This window comes from Phasianus colchicus, chromosome 10 (genome assembly GCF_987193195.1).
Source record: "Phasianus colchicus chromosome 10, bPhaCol1.hap1.1, whole genome shotgun sequence".
NCBI lineage: Eukaryota > Metazoa > Chordata > Aves > Galliformes > Phasianidae > Phasianus > Phasianus colchicus.
In genome coordinates this window covers 6069444-6093471 of record NC_143445.1, presented here as the reverse complement: position 1 = coordinate 6093471, position 24028 = coordinate 6069444, and the positions used below count along the sequence as shown (strand labels likewise).

Here is a 24028-nt window from a genome sequence, read left to right as displayed (position 1 = left end):
TAGAATGATGACACCAGGCTGAAAGGAGCAGTTTGCCGTAGCTGTGCTCACCATCCACCAGGCCCAAAGAGGTCTCCTCTCCAGCCAGGTGGGCACAAGTACTCTGCTTTCTCCTGCTGCCCGTGTCTGTGGAAAAAGCAAAGCCTTCAGCCTCGGCTGTCTCCACGCTGATGGTGCCCACACTCACCCCGATGTGTGTGCTCAGACCATGCAAAGTGGGACAGGAAGGGCAGTGACTCACAGGTTGCACAGCTGTCACCCACCAACACATGGCTGTGGCTGTCTCACTACATTGTGGGGAGCTCTTGCAGGATGAGGAGCTCTCACGGTGTGGGCACGCGTCCCGTCCACAGGTCTCCCTGTGGGGTCCTGAAGGCCATTTTGGGGAGAAGCCCTGTCCATCATGAGGCACAGTGCAGTGGAGGGACAGCCTGCACCTGGGATCAGTGACCCACTGCGGCCACATGGCAGCCCTGCTGCTGGGGAGAACTGCTCTGAGCTGAGGAGAACAGAGAGCTGCTCCCCTGGGAGCCCAGAAAAGGAGCAAGCATGCAAACATGCTGATCAACATGCTGAGGTCACTGAGCCTAGAATGACTTTGAGTTTTCTACTGAAAACATCATTGACTTTTTTCTACTTAAACTAGTAGAAAAACCAGTGCTGGCAGTTGATCAATAATGTGGTCAATGTTATGTACTTTGCAGTCACAGAACTGCTCTGCCCTGTGCTCCCATCCATGGAGGGAGGGTAGCAGAAATGCGGTCATGGCCTGAAGCAGTGATTGAGCACCTGGTGGAAGGCAGGGCCAACCCAGGGGAGCTTAGGTGCATGCAATGTATCTGAGTAATTGGAAGGGATGGAGCCGGGATCCAGCCCTTCCCAGACCTCATTTAAGGGCTGGTAGAGGAGGTGAGGGTATCTTGCTGGTGTTCCTTTCTACCTGAGGTCTTCTAAAGGTAAGCTGTTTTTTTGTTTCTGCATTTGCAGCTGTTCTTATTTGTTCTGCATTTGGACTGGTTCTTATTTGTTGTAGTCTCAAATTGTGCCACCCTGCTATTATTGCTGTATTTTCCATCACATTATAGCATTACAGCACTGCAGTGGGTCTGCTGGGTTGGTTGCCAAACAAGAGGCTTCAGTCTCAGCTCCTACAAATTCACAGCAATGAGACTTTTCCCTGCAGGGGCTCTGGTCCTTTGAGGGCACCCAAAAAGGCCCTACATGTTTCCTATCCCTATAGCTGTAGATTACAACTTGGACTATAGTACTATAGCCATCGTCTGTCAAGAGGACAGTGATGTGGGACAAGGCTTTTGCCTACTGAATCCCAGGTGAGCTTTACTAGGAGTAGTCTGCCTGCTCTGAGATATGGATGACTTTGTTACAAGAAATAAAATCAGAAAAATCCAATCTCTTTTTCTTTAAAGATCTCCTCAGCTCTTTGCACTTTCTTCAGCCTCCTACCACATCCCTGGATGGAAGGATGCTAGCACAGATTACATCTGTTTTTGTGTTGATAAAATAGAGTGCGCTATGCATGACTACGTGGTGTGGTTTTGGTTGTGGTGTGAAACAGGAGGAATACCTACGTGCAATGATGTCAAACTTCATGTGACACACTGAGTGACCTTTGATTGTACCACCTTTAAGAAGGCAGCAAAGCAAACGCCCTCAGCCTTATTTATATTCCTTCCCACATTTCAACTGTGAAGATCTCAGTCCTGTATTTATAATCCAGAAGGCTACGTTGTGGTACAATCATTTGGATGTAAAAGGACTTTGTCATTGGCTGGTGTCATCACCCAGCCCTGGCAACAGATATCTTTTTCCCTCCTGTACGTGCTAGTAAGCATTCAATACAATCAAACTCTGCAGTTGGAATAAGTGGATTCAAAGCAACTGGTGCTGCCCTCAGCCCACTGGGTGGTGTGTGCATTGTGAAGTGTAATATGTCAGCAGTCAGACTTAGTTGTTCATGTCTGTCCTGTTTTCCACCACAGGGAAGCATGCATTTAAGTATCTACTGTTCTTTTTTTCTGGAGCTGCACTGAGTGCACGCACAGTGAGCACAACAGAATAGCAGAGAGCATGGATGCGGCAGAAAGGCAGAGCCTCTGGGAGAGAGGCACATGTGCACTCTGCATGGGCACAGCGTGGGGAAAATGTGGTTTGGGAAGTTCAGCTCTACACTCTGCTGCTTGGATGTGTTGGCTTCCGGAGTCCCATCCCTGACACCCATGTGTGTCATCACTGAGAACTGGAGGCAGTGTGACACACAGCCACTGACCTCACACCACCAATGGCTGCTCTCCCAGTTCTCTTCCTATAATCAAGACAGCTTTGTCAGAATAGATGTGCCTTTCATGGAGTCTCATGGGAAGACCTCTGCACTTTCTAGAAAGAAGGAACAACACCTGGGCAGGAAATCTGGTGAAGAGGATGCCATCCAGCTCATAGTGCTGCTCTCCATGAGCAACAGCTGCAGGAGCCAGGGAGTGCACAGTGCTGGGAAGAGCAAGCAAAATTCCATGTGCTGGATCCCATGTAACAATGAAGGTGCCTGGGGCTTTGTCTGCCTTGTTTTGACACTTCACCTGTGTGAGAGCATTTGACCACAACTTCTTACTCAGGAAAGCAACAAATTTCCCCTCAGCTCCCTTGTGCAAAAATCTGGCCGCAATACATTTTCCAGATGCCAGTGATACAGATGGTGAGATTGCAGATTAACATCTTCTCATGACCTCAATGCCATCAGCTGCCTGTCAGGGGCAGGGCTGTACTCAGTGTAAGTGAAGTGACTGCTAAATCTGCCCAAGCTTTGCTGCTGTAGTAGTCACAACAGCCTCTTATTTGGGCTCCCAGTCCTTCACCTCTTCCCACTGTCCGTTGTTTAAAATAGCCATTCATTGCAGTATTGGTGGATTTGGGGCAAGAAAACTGTTGTGGGCAGCTGCAGCCTGCAGCTGAAATGTAGAACCATCCCATCAGTCTTCCTGGCTGGGGATGGCTGAAGGTAAAGTATTGTCCAGTAGGAGAGCGGGGGCAGCAAGAGAGCTGTCTTAATTCCACCTTAATTCACGTACCCACACCAATTATGGGTGCACCTTGTGCCCCTTGCACTGATACAAATCCCCCGTGGCACTTTCACTGTTGGGCAGACTTGTTATAAAGAAATGGTTGGTGCCAGTAAATCTAACCAAAAACCACGCAGTGTGTTTCAGGCAGGGAAGCAATCAGCTCAGCTTGGTTACATGCTTAATTCAATGGGTTGTGGAAGGGGAAAAAAAGGAACCACTCAATTATGTTTCATTGCAAACCTTTTCTCACAGAAAACCTCTTATCTTGCTCTCCTGATTCCCGGTCACTGAATTGCTTTTCCTTTAAGCCACTATTGGGCTTCATCTTGCTTTCAGTCTGTTTAGGAGTAACTAGTTAACGCTACTGTTTTTCTAATCATTCTGTTGGACGCTGGAACAGCTGGCCACACTCAGTGGAAAATAGCACTGTTAGCAGCTCAGGGTTTTCTGTGGGGACCTGCATCCTCTCCAGGACTTGGACAGCCCTGCAGTGTGTGGGCAGAGATGTTTCCCATGACATTTGGATGCTTGCTGCTCCGTGGCCTCAAGCCCCTGCTTACAGCAATACCACATCTTTCAGAGCAAGGAATTGGCCCTACTGCTGCAGGAGAGTTGCAAGCCATGTTGGGGATGTTTTTATGCCTTGCAAGTACAAAGCAATCCTGGAGTTCTCAAAACCCTCAGCTCTCCAAACTGATTCTTGGCATCATTGCCATAAGCCAAAAGCTGGCACAAGAAACAATGGGCTTTCCAGGTTACAGATTCTTGCACTTCAAGAAAACACTGCCTCTAATGTTGCTGGATTTTGTACAGATGTGCAAAAATGTGGCTGAGCTGGGGAACTTTTCTTCCACTCAGTAGTTATGCTGGGCTTGCTGCTGATCTCCCCTTGCTAAGTGAGAGAGAGAGAGCACCAGGAGTTGTCTTATTTCAGGATAGGTCTTCAGGATGGGAATGCAAGAGTTCAGAGTCCTGGGTCTGGCCAGGTCATTGCTGGTGCCTTGAGCCAAAGGGCTTTGCCCACACCAAAGCTGCACTCCTTGCACCCAAGCAGAAGGGCAATCCTCCAAAGAACTCCCACAAAGGAGAACTTGGGATGATCACAAACCTCACAGGGCAGCACTAGAGCCATATCTGTGGCACATGGGCACCCTTCAGAGCGTAAGGGGCAGCTGGTTGGTGGTTTGGAGTGCAAAAAAGTGAGCAAGTGATCTGGTAACCTAACAAATGGCAGCTGCCTGGCAGAGGCTTGTGATGTGTGTCCTTTCCCCATTCTGAAGAAGTCATTTCTGTAAATGTCTGCAGCCCCCTGAGTACATGGGGCATTTTGGCTTTTAGCACACTTAGAGAAGCCTTAATGGGTTTTAAAAGAGAGAAGAAAAAATCCATTAATGTTTTCCTTTGTTTTCACAGCCTATTATCTACCCTCTGTGATGATCCATGCTCTGACCTGTCATAGGGCAAATAATGCAGAGGTTAATGGCAGGAAAATGTTTACTAAGTGAAGCCCTCGGACTTGGAGGGAGAGAATAGAGTAGGATCTCTCCTTAGAGACCTCTTGCCTCTAAGACTGGTGGTAGACCCAAAATTTTTTAAGGATCTTGACCCTTCTCCTGATAGCCCTTGTTGCTAAATTAACACCTTCTTTCCACTTTGATACACACAAACTGGAATTTTCAGTTTCTCCGAGGTTGGTTTCCACTTTTTAAGGATGAGCACCCAAGCCCTACCCTCTCTGCTGCTTGCTGAGCCACCTGTGTGCTTTCTTCTGCTTCTCAAATACCCAAAGAGCCAACCCAGCTCTTCCACAGCCACTGCCTTTCTCGATTAGCTCTAGACACACCTGAGAATATTCCTGTCTTCCCTATCCATACAATAATCATGGAAACAAATCTAATTGGATAGATTTATTCCATAGAAGGCAGACTGGGAAATGTATTCTTTGAGACAGATAACTCAAATTTATGGCAAGTCAAAGGCCAACCAGAGTTTTGCCTTTGCATAATTTCTTGCTCCTTCCCCGAGCATTTAATCCTCGGTGATTAACTACACTGAGATTTACTGAGGTTAGAATAGATGGGGCAAGAGAGAGTCATGTACAAAATAATCATCATTGTTCACTCTTTTTCATGTAAGTGGTTATTCTTCAAACACTGTCAGTGGGAGTTATTTTCATCGGCTGTAATTAGTCCAGTAGGAGGATTATTACCTGTCTTATTATGGATAAGAAAGAAAAGGTAATTTGCACAGTGCTGCTGCCTTCATTCACCTGAGGGCTATTGCTGCTGTTGGGAATTACTGGGGTGACAAGCCTCCCTCTGACCAAAGCCAGACATCAACCTGGCACCCATGCATGGGTTTTGAAAACAAAAATCAAACAAACAGAAAATCAGCACCAATACATTGATTTGGAAATCACCTCTATTCTTCCAGCATAGGGGTAGCATCAGCGAGGCTCTGTGAACCCCACACAAGATAAGGTTCAGGTGTTCCCTCTGCTATGTCCTAAGAATGACTTGAGCCATCCTAGCCATTGTCTGCCTGGGCTTTATTTTGGGAACAGCAGCGGCTCAGCCTGAATTCTGGGTATCTGAACAAAAACCATTTGTCCTGTGATTCCGTTCTGATCTCCCAGGGAAGGACCATGTGCCACCTTGTGGCTAAAATGCAGATCAACTCAACCAAGGAGGAGGGGAGAGAAGGAAAATGAAGACAACTTCAATTCCTTAAGCAGGTGCCACGGCCATCACCTTCTTTCAAAGTCTTCAGCAAAGTTTTAGTCCTGCCCTCAAAACTCAGCTCTCCCAAGGAACCCCGGGTGTTTTCATCTGCAAAGGGTGCAAAACAGAGGTACTTTTCAATCCTTTTCTAAATGGGTGCAGGAGTTTTGGGGGCACCAGACATCCCCCACATCACAAATGCTCACAGCAACGCCCATCCCATTGGTCTCATTTCTCAGGCTGCAAGTGATAGGATGTGAGGAAGCAGGTGTTGGGGTGGGCTGCTCAGGGAGGTGGTGAAGGCTCCATCCCTGAGGGTATTTAGGGAACATGGTTTGGTAGTGGTCTTGGCTGTGCCAGGCGATAGTTAAACTTGACAAACAGATCTTTTCCAATCCTGTGAGCTGGTCCGTCCCTCCCATAGTGCAGCCAAGAGAGCAGGAAGCCTCTAAAGCCCTCCAAAGGCTGTTGTATTTTCCCTGCACATAAGGTGTTCCACTACCAATAAAATCACACTTTGTCCCAGGCAAGAAACCAAGTGCCAAGAATTCTGTGGTCATGGAAGAAATGTGCAGCTGCTCTTGCTGGAGCCTCCACGGCCCCCTGCCTGCAGCCTGCAGGCGTGCTCATCTCCTTCCAGAAAGGTTTCCCAATCTGAAGAACAATTGGGTTTTTTTTGTTCCTCAAATTAATCTCAACTATTTTTAAATCAGTTTCCATTTTTGCTCCCTGCTGCTAACTCGACTCTGCCTGCCTGCAGCATCAGCCAGAAAGCCTCCAGCTGCAGCAATAGCAGCTTGGGGGGCTGCTGGGCCTTGCAGAAGGTGCTATTGCCAAGCTGTGATCTTAATGGTCATTTTCAACCAAAATTATTCTATGTTTCTATGATTTATAAAACTCAGAGGGGCCCAGTAGCTGCCCTCCTGCATGTAGAAGAAACCCAGCAGCCATGCCAGCAAGAGCTTGGCTACCTGGCATCATGCAGATGCATTCAGTTCCTCATGGCACCCTGTGAGGGCTGAGAGGAAGAAGTTCTCCAGAGACACAGCAGCACTGCTGTGGCTTTTTGCCTCATCACCAGCCCTCCGAAGCTGACTTCTAACACCAGCAGTGTTCACCTCGGTCTGAAGAACTTTCCTTCCCTCTGGTTCTGGATACCACCTGCAATCACTGCAGTCAGTGCTGAAAACACATCTTGTGTATTTTCAAAGCAATGTGATGACTCTGTTGTTTCTGCAAAGTATGTAGTAACAACATCAATCAGGAATTTACTACGTCCACAGTGACCTCTATTTAAACCTGTTCTTACAGTTTGCTGCATCAGACTCTCATCCTTCTCCTGCCCATAACATCCATTGCCTCACCACATGAATGCTGTGCTGGAATAAACCTAGGCTGGCTTTCTGACCTCCCCTTGACCAGCAGTAAAGAACTGGCCACCTGGGCCAGACCTGTGCACTCACTTTTCCCCTGGAAGTTACCCAGACAAAATTCAAGTAGAAACCTGGTTAAGTTTTGCACAAGTCCTTTGCACGTGCCTTGAATACCAATATCTGCCCAGCAGGTCTCAGGTTTCCCTCATGACTGTGGAAGTCACATATCTGAAAGCAAAAATGCTTCAGGGAGAACTGTGGAAGTGGGAGGATAGCAAAACCTTCTGGCCTTGCAGGATGAAAATAATAATCCTTTCTGACTCCTGGCAAGGAAACCCAAACCTGCCTTGCTTACCTGCAATGCCATTCCCTGGCATTAACAGATTGAAAACTGCAAGGTAATTTTTAGGAAAGGAGAAAATCCTTAAAAAAGTAAAGGGAGTACTGCATGGTATAGGTTTGCCTGCCTTTCTGACCTCACCTGAAGCAGGAGCAAAGGATCCTACAGGTTTCCTTTCCTAAAACAACCAAAGGAATTCAATACAGTGCCCCTTCGCCAAAGCCCTGAGGCCAAGTGCTCGTGATGCAAACATCTCTTCTTTCCTTGTGGCATCCCCACTCACAAATGCCACAGCCCAGCTGCTCCACCACACGGCCTGAGTGAAGCCTTACACCACCCAGTGGCTAAATAGAAAAATAAATAAATAAATAAATAAACAAACAAATAAATAAATAGGAGCATGAGGAAACTATCACACAAAACTCAAATGCCCTGCTGGAAATACAACACTTACTCACTGGTAAGTGCTGCCTGCTAGGGAAGCTTTGATTCTGTTCTATTTAACTTCTATACAGGTCCATGTATATCTCTGATTTTAAGGCTGGCAGCAAGAGGGAGTGTTTCCACTGCAGCATGAGAAATTCCCAGCAAGCAAAATGTTTCCATGAGGCCGTCCATCAGCTCTGGCTGCTGCCACTTCTCGGAGGAGGAGGAGGATGTGCTGCTGCCTCTGCCTGTGCTCAGCCCCTGGGAGAGCTCCCTGCTTTTCGCTGCTGTATGAGCAACATTTTCCTTTCTCCCTTATTTATTTATTTATTTTTAATATAAATTCCCCCAGGAATCTGCCTGGAACACCAAAGAGGAATTTCCTGTTGCCCACTATTGAAAAGCATCCCAACACCAAGAGCTGCTCGTGCTGATTAAACCTCCGCTCACCGGCTTGTTCTGGATTTCTGTGACCACAGCTTTCATCCTGCAAAAACAGCCGTGAATCACTGCCAACATGTGAGACACCAGCTAAATCAATGGAGGCTGCTCAGAAATCACAGGCCATTAGTAATGCATTGATGGGTTTGAAGGATCACTGCATTAAACAGCACAGACCCTGTGGAGCAGTTCCCACCTCCACAGAGGCTTGCTTTATTCACCTTTCTGCTAGATAGATTGTTTTGATGCAGCAGGCAGACAAATTAAACTGGATTTACCCATGTCAAACATCCCTTAGGCCAGCCATAACCTTAGAATCATAGAGTCACAGAATGGCTTGGGTTGGGAGAATCTTAAAGACACCCCCTGCTGGGGGCAAGTTGTCAACCATGAAATCAGGCACCAGATCCTGCTGCACAGGGCCCCATCCAACCTGGCCTTGAGCACCTGCAGGGATGGGGGTTGGTTAGCTATGTGCTTAGCTTGACTGTGGTTTTCTTGCAATGCCCCAGTCAGAGCTAAAGCCCCAAACAGAGGGGTTTCCCTCCTGCAGAATCCCTGCTGGGTCTCTGCAAGGCACGGCTGGTTGCTGAGCAGGGACAGCACGGACCCCATGGCAGCCAGGATCCCTGATTATGTGATGCAGCCTTTGTTTCCCTCATTTCTCGCTATTTCTGATCTGATTTCTAGTCCAGGCTTGCCTCTACCAGCCCTCTTTGTTATTCTTCAGAACTATGTGATCCAGAGAGCAGACCGGATAAAGTAACCACTGCATCGAGTGCCTCCAGGCAAGGGCTATGTGAAGGTTAAAGAGATAAGAGAGATTCCTGGTCTGTAACTGCAGAGAGATGGCTGATAAGAGCCTTACCTGTGCTCCCCTTCCACAGGAGGGGTTGGAAAGGCAAATCCCATGTAACCACTGCTTCAGGAAGAGAATACCTGAGGAGCACACAAACACAGGAGAGAGCAGGGGGCAGCCAGCAGCATCCTGTAGGAGCACGCAGCAGTGGTTTCCTGGGAGCAAACCAGTTAGTGAGAACCCAATCCAAATTTGATATTAGCATTCACCAGCAGCGTAACAAGCAGTACTGTGGGATGGCTGACAGGGAGGCAAGCATGCGGCCTTATTTGCTTTTCAGCACCTTCAGTGTCTGAGGAAATACACGGTTTGCTCCAAAAGTAATGCCTCCTAATTATTTATGCGGAAACTACAACAGGTACAAAGAGCACAATAGCACTCTTTGATAGAGCAAATTCTCAGCTAGAAAACGCTATTTTTTTTTCTACATAGTTATCACCTTCAGCTGTGCATTTTCACCAGCATGGGAGAACTCAATGGCACAGCTTTGCTTCATGCAGGCTCGCACGTCAGACGCCATTCAGTCAGACTGCCTCCTTGCTGCCGTCTGTCACACAGCAGCAAAATGTAATGGGATGTTGGTGGGAAGGTTCAAGCTCTACTGCCATCCTACCAACATCACCTTCAGTGTCCATCCGCGTGCCTTGGCTGGACCCTGCTGAAGCACATCAGGATGGCTGTGCCGGCCGGTGTCCCAGGGTGAGGTTCTCAGGCCTGCTCTGCAGAGCGGGGCCCACTGGGCCTTCTGAGAACAAGCTGCTCTATAAATAGGCCATGAGAAACATCTCACGGGTTCAAAATTAGCAAGAAAAACACTGAGGTCTCAAATATCTCAGCAGAAGGTTTCACAATCTTTTTCCATGCTCTGACACAGCCCTATCCATGAGCTGAGGGCTGTGCCACAGGCAGGGCTGCACGTGGGGGCCCGGCTCAGGGCACACAGCATGTCAGGTCCAAACCGTCCCTTGTGCACCATGCAGGGAGCAATGAGCACTTTCTAGTCACGTGCCTCCTACTGCAATCTCCCAGAAAGAAAAATAATGGCTATCTTACAACTGAGCTGCAGTGCATTACACTTCCAGCTGCTGCGAGCTCGTACAGCAGGGCTTCAGACCCACGAAAACCCATCACAGGCTCAAAGGCAGAAAGGAAATGAAGTCTAGGTGTGTTTTTCCTCATATCATCTCTGAGAACAAAGTCTCTGGCATTTGCAACACCTCCAAATGAAAAAAAAAAATGAATGATGCCTGCAGACTATCAACTAAAGCATGGAAATAATCAGGAATTTCACCAATGCTTATTTGGAGCGTGGTGACAGTAAAGCAACATGGGCTGAAGAACTTTGCTTTCCTTACCTTTGCTGAGAATCACGGTGATAATTAAAATAGGAAGAGCATTTGATTGCTACCAGAAGAGCTCCCTGGGTCTTACCAAGCCTTTCATTAAGCCATGTACCAGAAGCGGTGCTTTTCTTCAGCCTGGGAAGAACCACTTGAAGAACGAAATGAAACAAACCACCCACAAGCAGAACTGCAGTGGTTAAGCAGTTACAGGCCAAATCCACTCTACTTGCCAGAATCTGCTGTGGTGTACTCAGATAAAACCCATTTGCTGGGACTGTTTAATCCAGATACAAACAGATACTCAGCTTTAAAATTCTGAAATAAACCCATAAGATTAAAAAATTACACTGCAAATGTAGCTTACTTGACTGACTCCTTAAGGCAGAAAATAGGATTTATTCTTTATTTTACAACTTACTGTTGGCCTGAGGTTTTGAACATGAAAGCAGAACACCTGTAGAGATGGCCCTACGCCTGCCCATCATCCAGGGACCCTGCTCATTCTGAGCTGAACCCATTCCCCATGGCATTTTCCAGGCCTCCACCTACCTGACTTTCCATTTGGTGCAACCCCACGCTGCCTCAGAACATTGCTCATTAACCTGGAAGGTCACAGACATGTCTGGCAAACAGACGTTGGTGTTTCCAAGAACAAGACTGGATGTTTGTTTTAGCTGTACTTCTCCAAATTCATTTCCAGATAAGGATGAAGCAATTAAGACAGGAAGCACAAAAACCCAGCTAGTCCTGTGAGAACATGTCTTCCAGCTCCCAGGCAGAAAACAGCAGCAGCCATCGAGGCAGAGGTTGGTCTGCAGGATGAGCACGAGGTGCAGGCAGGCAGCACAGCACCCTCCTAAACAACCAGCTTGGAGCCTGCAGCTCCCCGGGTCAGCCCTCAGTTCTGGTTCTGGGTCACCACTGCATTCCAGCACTGCCCTGCTGCAGCTCCAGAGGGATTCCACCTGAGCTCTCTGCCCTAATTGCTTCCTGCAGTAAATACACACGTGCAGCTGCTTTGTAAAAAAGCCATAGCCCAGAGACACCCCACACATCCCTTCTTCCCTTTAGCCCATTTCAGTTCAATATAATAGTGTTTCTCATTATTGCTCATCTCAGCAAGGAGCAATGCTGGATAAATTAATTTGTAATTGGAAAAGTGACTCAGAGATGAAGAGAGGCATAGAGTCCTGAGAGAATAAATGCTAATAGCTCCGGCTTCCAGGGAGAAAGCATGCCAGAAAATCGGAATTAGGAGGCAAAAAAAAGATGTGAACATGGCTCTCCCCTCCTGCACATATTTAAATGGCTGAGATGAGTACTAAAATGGCTGTACTTTCCCAAGTGATGGCAAACAGACAGAACCCGGGCTCCTGACCCCATTCCCAGCACATCTCCTGCACACCCGTGGTGAGAAAGAGGGCAGCCAGCTTCTTGGCTCTTCCTCTCATACAGATGTATGTACACCTCATGGGGCAATAAAAGCCAGCAGTCTTATCAGAGCAGGACCAGACTCCTTAAGTGACACTGAACACCACAAACCTGGTTATGTGAGGAACACAGTCGCACATCAGCACGGAGCATCTCGCTCAGGTTAACAGCTTTATGAATGGAAATTAATTCAGAAGCGCTGCAGGATTTCTGTTGTGTATTCAGTTCAGTGAAACAGCTTTTACATACTAACCCTGCAGCAAAACTGCACTGACTTTAGGCACCGATGGCTGCCAGCCAGGACCCGGAGTGCTGAGCTGCAGGAGCGGCATTGGTTACATATCATTTCCTGAAACCCACTTCACAGCGCTCCCCTTCTGACAGAAAATGCAATTTCCTGCTGACTTTTACCATATACTTGTCAAGGTTTTTCATTCGTAGTGCTTGGCAAGTGAAAACCATACCGTCAGAGCAAACACCTTCCCCCATCATGGGATGAGCTGCAGCGAGGGCTGTCCAGCTGCCTGCTTCCTGGGGACCCAGCTTCAGCCCGGCCAGGGCCCTCATACTTGAAGCATGAGGTACATTAGCAGGTAAATAAAAAGCAAATTTTTAACCTGCAGTTAAGCAAGAGGTGGTGTGGGACTTTCCAGCCCATGCTTTGAGCAAGCAGTGACTCCTGAGGGCTGCCTTAGGTGCATGGTCAGACCATGTCCCCAACTCAGTGCTCACAGCAGCACTGCAACACGCAGCGTTGCGGCAAAGGCCCCGCAGCCTCAGTCCTCCTTGGAAGCAAAACATGAATCGTTTCTGGGCTTTGCTGACCTCTGATACGTGACCTCAACACAATCAAAACATTTAAGCCAGGAGATAGTCAGCCATTGCCAACTGCTCCTGCATTTAGTGACAAGAACCACTGCTCTGCCAGAGAGAAGATGAAATGAGACAGGGTTGGGATGGGATGGCTAACCTCATCACACCCATCTATCAAATACATTCGAGTTCAAAGCTGTTTGCATGAGTCTAATAGGAGCAGCGGTGCTGCTGTGACCTTTGCCAAAATGGAAATCAAACCCTGAGCAGCACACACTTACGTATGTGTCTTCTTTGCAGCATACAAGTAGGACATGGCCCATCTCCAGAGATCTCCTACTACCTGTTCCAGCAGGGTCCCAGGATGGCATGCATTCACTGTTAACTTTAGAAACCGGATGAAAGCCGTGTATTTTGATAGGCTCTGATTCCTCAAGGTAAAAGAATAAAGCAGAATAAAAGAATAAAGGATAAAACCGTATCAACTTTCAGTTTCAAAAGGCTCTTTTGTTCTTAACACAGTTCCAAACCGTGACAAACTTTCAGTGCTTCAAGACAGTCAGCTGAAAAAAAAAAAACCACATTTGTATTTCTGTATTATTTCTTCTGCTAACCATGCAGTAGGACTGCCTGTATCCAGAGAGCTGAGGACTTTTACTAAACAGCCTGCAGTACTGATCAGCTTTGGGCTCCTGAAAACAAACCTCGGTCCCATAAAAAGATCCAGTCTAATAACAGTCTAATAACATGAGAGCTGTGATGTGGAAATTCAGTGTCAGCCTACAAGATGCTGTTTTCTACCAGTTATGGTTCACATTTTCTCTTTTTATACTCACATTTTTTCCTGAAACTCTGTCACGTGGCCAAATCTTGAAGTCTCTTAGGATAACCTCTTCTAACCGAGTTAGCCAGGTGCTGTCTGAACAAGTACAAAAGAAAAGCATAGCTAGATGCTGCCTACATGGTAGCGATTCCAGTTGGACCAGACGACCTTAGAGGTCTTTTCCAACCTTGGAATTCCGTGACTCTATGGTTCCTTTCCTCTTGAACTCCCAAATCCTATTGCCTGAGCTTAAGGACTGGATCTGGAGCCCTCCAAGCCCCAGGAAGCCCTGCAGGCTGTCACAGTGGATGCGACCTGCCCGCTCCTGTACAGCACACGTTTGGGTTAAACTAACAGCTCTGTCAAAGAACTGATGAACTGAATTTAAAGACATTTCTTTATTGTCCCTTTTATGGTGAACAGTGCTGAAAGTAGCCTTGACATACCACTTCCTTCTGCACACATACCACCAAAGCGACGCATTTGCTATTTTTCCCCACTGCACTAAAAGTATATTTTCTACCACAGATGCTGCTGCTGTATCGTACAAAAAGGGACAAAAATAAGGAGGAACATCCCATCAACCACCCCCTGCTGCTGGCTCACTTTGCCAGCGTTACAGCACAGGCACAGCCACCTGCAGGGCCACAAGTCACCCATCTCCCCACGCCACGTCACACAAAGGAGAAGGGTCCTGTTTTCTTTCATGTGCAGATACCCACGACCCCACTAATGCTATCATAAAACCATAGAATGGCTTGGGTTGGGAAGGACCTCAAAGGCCATCCAGTTCCAGCTCCCCCTGCCACCCAGCAGATGAGGTGCCCAACGCTGCACCCAACCCAGCTTTGAAGGCCTCCCAAGTCCCTCTTCCCCAAGGAGACACTGAGGTGGTTTCTGCCATTTATAGCTGTCTGCAACAGCAATTCTTTGAGCTCCTGCTGGTCTGTCAGTGCAAGTTGATTGCCAGTCCAGCATCTTTACCAACCCACGTGAGATGTCAGAATTCTTTGGAACTGCAAATTACGAATGCCCAGGCTGAAACTTTTTCTAACATGAAAAACATCCATCAGCATCTACTGAAAAGCTTCTTTTTTCAAGTGTTTATAATTCTGTGGGCTCCTGGAAGTGCTGTACTACTGTTTTTGTAAAGGACTCCAGGGCCAGGCAGAAAAAGCACTGCAAGATTGCGGCATGAATGGAAATAAAGGCACTTCAGACTGGGTTTGTTCCCAGAAAGACAGCTTTCAAAGCACGCTGGCCTTCAAAATAGGCTGCATGCTCAGCACTGGCACGCAGACAGCAAAACAAGTTCACTGCACTTTGGGAAGTATCTATTTCTGTTTAAAGAGATCTAATTTCTGCCAGAAGTTTCTTGCAGCAAACCACAGCACTTTCAGTCAACTCCCTTCGCTCCTCCCCTTCTCTCTCTCCACCCAGTTCTGTATCGCGCTGAAAATCATTTTCAGCATCACGTTGACAGCATGGCAGGGTCTTCCTTCTGCTGCTGGACTTCTGAATTCAAAAGCAGCTGCAGCAAGAAGGTACTCATCCATGTGCATCCCCTTATGCCAGCTTATGAAGCTACTCAGCTTCATGAAGAAAATAAGTCAGGAAGTAAATTCAGCATTATATACTTACAAGCTGCATCTCCTCTTGCTATCAGAGACTTCAACGGAAAGAAACTGCACTAGAAATACATTTTGCCAAACCATCCCAGGGGTCAGCTTTTCTCTGTTCATCTCCCACCTTTCCCAGGTGAGAGATGAACCAGGTCTGCTCACCACACACGGAACAAAGTCAGCAGTAAAGTGCTACGTGCAGGAGAAGCTCCAAGATCTTTCCCTAACAGCTCAGCGTAAGGAAAGAAACCAAATGCCTAATGAGACAGAAGTGCCCCTGGACAATAGCAGTAGTAAGGATCATCATTTAAAATTAAACAAAAAAACCCCAACGTGTCTCTATCAGTGACAGATCCAACAAAGAACACCCACCAAGGAGCAGATAAGGGCCACATGCTCACCAAAAGGAGCACATCGCAGTTCCCACCTGCTCTGGCACAAGGCCCCATGTTCCATGAATAACATTTACACTGGTTTCACCAAGGTAAGAATGGGCCAGTGACTTCACAGGATTTATTCAAAACAGCAGAAGAAAAGGTTTTCTTTACAGATAACCACAGAATACATCAGTATGGAAAAGGACTCAGAAGGTGTTCTCAGTGACGCACAGAGATTGCAGAGCTGCTGCTTCCACCATGAGGCTACATGAGAGAGAAAAGGTGCCCTGCTCCCTTCTGCCTGAGTTCCAGCATGGGGAGCAGAGCACTCTCTCCTTCCTCACTGCTGATGAAGAATGGAGGCAATGTATCTGCTCGCCATGCATTCAGAAAGCACACAGCAGCAATGAGATGGCCCTGGTTAGCTTGTAGAGACCTGCATCTCATCCATCCAGCTGCTATGTGGCTTTTTTGTTACTGGAGACAAGACAGAAGACAATTTGCCAATAATTACAGAGGTAGATTAGCAGAGAGTTAGAAAGAAGTACCAGCTTCCAGTGAGTTTTTCCATCTGTGCCTTTCAACACCACCACCAAAACATTTTCAAAATACGGCTTCTTTTGTACCAAACACGACACTGTACTGGAGAAGTAAATGGTCAATAAAACTTGCTTAAAATTATTATTAAAAAAAAAAAAAAGCTCCACTAAAATGTCTAAAAATATCTTGCAGAAATTCCTGAATCATGAATTGCCTCCCTTCTCATATGCCAAAAATGCCAACCAGATGATTTAAAAGCCTTGTATTTTGAAAGGTAGTTACCTTGCTTATTTTAATGGTAAAATCAAATATTTTGGACTAGGAATTGAGTTTATCAGTACCCAACTTTAACAGTGATTCCTTAAATCACTGCTCCAAAGAGCTCCAGGGCGATGGGAACAAGCGTCAAAGAATGTCTCTTGTTTCTCAGCAGATGAGGCTTTCAGCTGTCAGAACTCCTTTGAAGCAAGCTGAACTTTATCAGCACTTGATTCGGCCTTATGCAGTCTCTGCTTAGAAAGCATCTCCTGTGATTCCCATACAGCATCATCAGTTGAGCCAAAGACTCCACCAGCTGCATGAGCCCAGCCCCACGAGGAAGACATTTATTGCAGAGGCTCACACAGACACTGTGTGTGGATGTACCACAACGTATTGCACTGCCTTCCAGTTTGGAGAAGCTATGCCAAAGAGTCTTAAGTGTCGCAACGAGGAAGAGCTGTCAAAACACACCAGTGCTTGGACCTAACAAATACGACAACCCTGATTTTCAAAGTGCTTCGACAGTCAAGGCAAAAGTCTGAATACAATAAAAACTGATTTGCTAGCAATGTACATTTCGGAAGCCGGGCAAAGTAACCTTCCCGTGAGCGTAGATGTCCTCATCGGTGCCTTGGTTTAAATGCTTCACCAAGTTTTTCTCAAACAAGAGAGGGTGGTAAGCTCCCATGGTGCAGGCACGGTCGTGAAACTTCTGGTAGTAGTGGCAAATGTCCGTCTGCCGCTTAGAAGGGAGAAATTCATACACATCCACCTCATCGCAGAGCGTCATCATGATCACAATGCCTGTGCAGGGAAAGAGACTAACGTCACATAAACCACACAGTGAGGTGAATGGCCAGGCAAAAAGCACCCCGCTCCAAAGGGAAGGGTTTCCTCCTTCCTAAGTTCAGTTGAAAGCAGGAGAAAACACACCAGGCTGGATGGGGCTGTTTGGTGCAACTGCAACACAGCTGATGGATTTGACCAGAGTGAGCTGTATACAGTGACAGCCATGCTGTAATAACATGGCTGTATTCTTATGCAATTGTCTTGCACGTGTGATGATGTAATTGGTACAGGGCAAGAGCAAGGCTGGTGAAGAAAACAAGGTGTTTAACTGGCAGAAATCATAGAATGGCTTAGGCTGAAAGGGTCCTTGAAGTCCATTATGTTCCAGCCCTCTGCCATCGGCTGGCTGCCCCCATGAGCTCAGGCTGCCCAGGAGCCCTTCCAGCCTGGCCCTGAGCACCATCAGGGATGGGGCTCCCACACTTCTCTGGACAGCAGTGCCAGGGCCTCGCCGCCCTCTGAGTAAAGAATTTCTCCCTAACATCTAATCTAAATCTCCCTTTAGTTTAAAGCCCTTGTCTTGTCACTGTCAGACCATGTAAAAAGTCAGCCTCTCTGCTGTTTATCCACTCCCTGTAACTACTAGAAGGCTGCAGTGAGGTCTGCTCCAGAGCCTTCTCGTCTCCAGACAAGCACAGCTCCCTCAAACTATCTTCACAAGAGAAGTGCTCCAGCCCTCTGATCATCTTTGTGGCCTCCTCTGGACTCGCTCCAACAGCTCCACATTTTTTTACACAGATGCAGAAGGTGCCTGGCAGAGATGGGAGTAGAGGCAACAGTGGAAAACTGGCTGAAGTGCAACACACTGATGTCCACACAGTGAACGAGACCACACTTCTGTACTATGACTTCAGCATACATGTGAATCCTGAGAAGTCTGCTCCTTCTAATTGACATGGCCATGAGATTTACTTGCTGATAACAAGGAAAAGCTTTGCCACAGAGGAATATAAAGTGAGCCTCTTTGCTGGGAGCCTGGATTTAGCATGCTGACAAAGAAATTAGCATACTGAATCAAAGCGGTCAGTCAGACCACCCCCAACCCCGTGCTGTGATTAGGCCTTTAGCTATATGTCTTTCTTTCCATATACATATTAGGTAACCACTTAGATTTTATCTGCAGTAAACAGACTTATTTCCCTGATGAGATCTGAACCCACAGGAGCCGTATGTTCCTCTCTGCACCCCATGTGGTTGAACTGCTCTGGTTTTAGGAGCCAGAAAGCCTCAAGAACATCTCAAAACTGCGTTCTGCTCACCTATTCCCACATGGAACCAGGCCATGTTTTTAACTGCTGTTCCAGAGGGGTGCTGCTTATTTTAACACAACCAAAACGATACCTTTGAGACACGATGCTAGAATTCTGGCATGAGACAAGCACTGCAAAAGCAATTCTGATAAGCCTTCAAACAACATAAATCCATAGCTGTCTTTGAAAATGATATTTTGAAGAACTCTTGTAAGCTGAATGTGAAGTTTAGAAGGCAGTTATCTCACCCAGCATTCCCGAAGACGGTGGGTTAGGCTGAATATGCTCCAGGGAATTCTCCTGCAGAATATCCCAGAGCTGCCACTGCATCTTTGGATTCAGGATATAAAAGGGCTGCTCCGGATGTCTAATACGATACAACTTGTAGGCTTCAAAAAACTTGTAGTCTGGTTTTCGGTACCACTGCAAAACAGAAACAAGAGGTCAGATGGTTTTATCGCAGCATGCCCTTTTTTACAACCAATGGCAAACAGGAAGGCTATCAGTGAGTTAACCTGCTGCTGCCAAGAGGAAAAGGTCCTGCTGGATCTCTACATGCTGCTTGCTGCCCAACCAAACCTGCCCTTCAAGTCTTTGAGGGGACTTGCCTTAATGAACAGAGGGGGAAAACCCATATCTCCTCCCTCTGGCAGAGAAGGACTGTTACATAAGATCAGCTATCTTGTATCATTTCACTCTGCAACCCCAACAGCCAATGATGTTGAGAAGTCTGTCTCCGTGTTGCAGACCCCTGTGCCTCTCAACCCTGAGCACAAAGCATCCCATGCTGCAGGAGAGTTCCCACAGCACCACCTCCTCAAGCAGGCTGGGCTCATTTGCATCGTAACATTCTATTTTCAATAAAAATACTTGGAAGGGCATATGTTTTCAGAAAGCCATTTTTATACCTTTTCCTATGCCACAAATACCCCATCCTGGTTTCACTGACTTTACACTGGCTACAAATACATCCTTATGCCACTTGGAGAAGTGGGACTGGGCAAAACATTTTGTAGTCAGAAGGCTGCAATGCCCACAGGTGAAAATCTGACACAGAGAGCTGACATTAGCTTACATCTTCAGAGTTATCCAATCCCATTGTAACGCGTGAGGAAGAGGTAAACAAGAACGGCCTCAAAATGAGTGGTTGTTCATATAAGGAGGACGTGAGCTAAGAGCTGCACTTCAAAGCATGCATCTGATCTTATTTACGGAAACCTCAGCCTTACCTCATGTATTTCTGCATGATACGGCGCTGGATCCCAGACAATCAAGATTCCAGTGTTATACAGAGCATCTTTCAGGAACTGCTGCTCCTCAACAGTGACCAGCTGGAATGACACAACAAACACAACACGTTGATACACACCATCAGCATCAGCAGCAGTTGAGCAGCAAAGCCCACCGAGCACAGCTCCAGCCACCCCTCTGCTGCTCCCAAAGCATGTCCCACAGCACACAGGCAAGGACATGACTCCTGCAGCCACCCATACACTGCTGGCACAGCCTCCAACAACCTGCACTAACATGGCTTTGCCCTGAAAAGCAAGCACTGGTCACTGAGACAGGGGCTGGTCTTTTGCCCTCCCTGCCTTCAGGCTTAACTTGCACCAGCAGTTCTTTAAAAGCTGTGCTTAAGAGAAGCACTGTCATAAAAATCAGCTTCCATTTTCTTCATGCTCTCAGAAGGCCCAATTAAGAGCTACTCCATTTACCCTGAAGTATCCAGGCTGCTTCCAGCAGCAAACTGATCGCCTTTGCTAAGCAGTGCTCAGGGACGCTGCGGCTGGCCCAGATGTCTATTACTCGAAAATCAAAATGGGTTTCCTCACATCTGTTTCCAGCTCCAGAGGATTAGGCTTTCCCTCGACCACGAGCACTGCGTGGCCTCATTTCCTTGCAGCAGTGGCAGTATCTGGGTCGCCTGCTGACAGCGTGCCCCAAAGCTGGAGTGCAGTGCAGCTCCTGCAGGCTCAGGCAGCTGGCATGGGCTGCCCCTCAGCCAGGTAAGGGTGAGATGCCACGGGGCAGAAACAGGGTGAGGAACACTGGCATTTTGTTTTCATTTTCCTGTTTCCATTGAAAGGCTGGAAATCTTCCAGGAATTTTTTCCAGGGAAGAAAAGAAAGAAAATAAAAGCTGATGTGAAACACGTGGAAGGGGGATTCAAGAGAAGCTGAGCAGCAGAGGAAGTAAAGGTGGGCCAAGCACAGCCATGTGAACCAGCAGAGGCACACCAGCATCCAAAGGGCTGCCCAGAGGCACCAAAGCCTACCTGTAAGAGGCCAGGTGGGCCTCTGGCTCCCCAGTACCTTTAGTGCCTATCTGTTCTATCAACAGAGGGACTGATTCTTTCTAAGTACTTAAACACCATTTAAATTGCTATACAACTTATTTGTCTTGCTCAGTCTTTTGATTCTAATTAGCTGACTAATCCATTCATTCACTAGTTGAAGTTGTTCTTTAGCTAACTCACTGCTTAGCAAATATCTTGCTAGTGTAGCACCTACTCTCCTGGTACAATTACCCACCAGATCATAACGAGCTCCTGCTCTCCAGCTACTGCAGTTTCTGGCCCATAATCCAAACATGCTCTCTTTCAGCCGTCACAACCTTATTTCACTCCGTGGGTGTGCTATCTCCTTTTTTCCCCCTGCAGACTCATTAATGCCAATATCAGCAAATGCAGCGATGGCAGAGAACTCTCACTCACAGCCAAGGAGAGCTGTAAACAAGAGCTATGAGGAAGCCCTTGGTAATCTGCTCCCTGGTCAGCTCAGCTGAAAGGAATCGTGTCCTACATAAGGACATTAGTATTCCCCCCACAGTGTCCTCAGCCCTTATTTTTGTAAGATGTGAGAGCTTTCCCAGGGCAAATTGATGCTTTGCAGAAGACTGCAGGAACACATGCCATTAAAAAAGCAGGACAGAGGGAACAGTCAAGGTCTAAGAAAATAGGCAAGGGAACATTAAAGAGTTTCTCTATTTAGAACAACCACCGAGCTCGTGGACCTACAAGCCCATCCTCAGCTCTGAGGATCCCAAACTTCTCCCCTGACACTATCATCACCCCATTAATCTTTCCTTTTTAAACAGATGCACAAGAAACCCCACTGTACTGTAAAAATCTCCAACTTGTGAACAAACTAACAACTGGGTACTGTTCCCAAATCTATCTGGTTATGTTTGTTACAGAAAATATATCAGAACAACTATCAAGCAATTCAGGGCCACTGGCCACCCATGCCATAGGGACAGCAATGAACACAGACTAGTCTGATAGATTAGATACAGAGCATCCCAGTTCCTTCATTTGAGGACCGGACTGAGGATGGATCAGTGGCAGGAGCCAAAACAAGAGCTGCAGTGCTCACGCTTAGCCCAAAAGTAGAGCAGTCACACGGCGTTGTTGGTGCTATCCTACACTCATGCAGTCGTGGTGTTACCCTCCTCCCTGTGCAAATAACCCAGGTCACTTACATATTTTCACTGACAAACAACTTTGTATCACAGGAAGAGCAGCAATTGGCACTTTCTTCAGAGCAAGATTTCTCAAGTGATAACGCCTATCTGCCACCGTAAAGCGCACAGAAGGAAGAAGATAAAATACAGAAAGGTCAAACGGGGCAGAGGAAGGATGTGAGCTGCCAGATGTGGCTGCCAAAAAAAGACTGCCTGAACAAGGACAAACCGTCCCACATCTGAGTGCTGATTGAACACAGGGGAACTGAGAGGAGCAAGCTGCAGAGCAGAGCACAGCAGGATGCACAGGCTCCTAAGTGCATTTCTTGGGCACTTATCTTCAATCATTTAACGAGCCTGCTAGTATGTTATGCACATCATCTCTGAGCAGAAAAGAAGCACGACCTCCAGCACGTGCTAATTTAAATGCAGGAGCCTCAGAAGGTTTCTGAGCAATGGGGAGAAGGTTTGCCCGTGTCTCTCTTAGGAGGAAGGCCATTCCCTGCCATTCAGCTGGATTCACCTAGGCTGGATGTGGCTCTGGGCAGCCTGATCCAGAAGCTGGCAAACCTACACATAGCAGGGGGGGTTGAAACTAGAGGATCATTGTGGTCCTTTTCAACCCAGGCCATTCTACGATGATTCTATGATTCAGCTCCCAGGCAGAGGAGAGACGTGCAGCTGTGCCATGCTTGGTCTGTTTGAACTTTCATCACACCTACCTGGGAGTTAACAAGACGAATCGTTGTTTTTTGACCCACATCTTCTTGAAATCCCTTGACAGGAGCCCCATTAAACCGCAAGACGGCATCATGGCTGTCTGAAAGCAGAGCAGAGTAAAAGCAGTGAGCTAGCAGCTGGCTTTGGAGCTACGGAGACTTTCCATGTGACCACATGTACCAGCCCAGCAGGCATGGTGGGGATGGGCTGACGGTTGGACTTGATGAACTTGAAGGTCATTTCCAACCTTGATAATTCCATGATTTTATAGTTTACACACACAACTTGAGCCAGACACCAAGCATTATTACACCTCAAGTGTATGCTTAAAAGTGGTGTTTGATGAACTTCTTGTGGCATCCTGTCTGTCTCCCAGTGGTTGTGTTGTGCTCCGCATTTCCTCAGTTTGGTTTTTCACTGGTAACTCACAGACCTTGTTATCATCAAGAACTCATCAAGGCAAGCACTGCCCATTAAACAGGATCTTCCCATTCTGATCTACCACCCTTCCTCCCCATTTCATGTGATTACACAGACAAAATACCCCCAGCCCTTTAAAGAATAATTATTCAGCAGTTTCTTGTGCTCAACGAAGCTTCAAAGCAAAGGCTTCATTTTAAGATTTAATCCCTTTTTGGCACCTTCCCCCAACCAAACCACAATTTTTCCTCCATAGAAATACATCAGGCCAAAACTGGGGAAAACTGTACATGAACAGAGATGCACTCCTGAATTATTCACAGCACTCAGCTGAAGGAGCTGCAGTGAGACCGGGCGCCCAAGCAGCCAAAAGCACGCAGAACCATTACCAGAGATGCCTGCTTGAGCTAAAAGGTGCCAGTTTGTGATTCAGACACAAGGCCTGCTAACTGGGATGGCAGCAGAGATAATGGCATTCGCCCAGGGCATGTTACACAGTGACCTTTCCAGAATTCATTCAGTTTGATCTGGAACAGACTGATGCTTAAGCCCAGGGGACAGACTAGGAGGCTGCAGGCACACAGACAATTGCTCTGCACCCATGGCATGCACTCCACTCTGCAGCAGCAGAGGCACAGCCCATCCATTGCCTGGCTGCTCACATCCCAGATCCAGCACTTGCATGCTGGATTACAATGTGCTGTGACAGCATCCTCAGCTCCTGAGCCATCCCATCACAGGAGTTAGCACAGGCATTGCTGGAAACAAGCCAGCTGGGTGACAGGAGAGCATCAAACAAGAGATCGGGTCACTTCTGAGAAAGCTCCAGCCCAGAAAAGTGCTCCAAGTCAGGTCTGCCTTCTTAGTACTCGACCTGCTTC

General features: G+C 47.2%; 1 protein-coding gene and 1 long non-coding RNA gene across 24 annotated transcripts in view; one reads left to right on the top strand and one right to left on the bottom strand.

Moving 5' to 3' along the window:
* Positions 1-5598: 5598 nt before the first annotated feature.
* On the top strand, positions 5599-10924 carry LOC149916576 (uncharacterized). The gene is made up of 2 exons (XR_016469561.1): positions 5599-5927; positions 8289-10924. It is a non-coding gene; the product is annotated as an uncharacterized LOC149916576 (long non-coding RNA).
* A 4843-nt stretch (positions 10925-15767) lies between these two features.
* The window catches only part of ST6GAL1 (ST6 beta-galactoside alpha-2,6-sialyltransferase 1), a 32424-nt gene continuing 24163 nt past the window's right edge, over positions 15768-24028 (bottom strand). For all 23 annotated transcript variants that reach the window (XM_090147154.1, XM_090147153.1, XM_090147159.1 and 20 more), the window contains 4 exons: positions 22730-22827; positions 19775-19876; positions 18794-18968; positions 15768-17250 (listed from right to left, as the gene is read on the bottom strand). In XM_090147154.1, the coding sequence (XP_090003280.1) occupies positions 17009-17250; positions 18794-18968; positions 19775-19876; positions 22730-22827 (617 nt within the window). In that variant the 3' untranslated portion in view covers positions 15768-17008. The remainder of the gene's footprint in view (positions 17251-18793; positions 18969-19774; positions 19877-22729; positions 22828-24028) is intronic.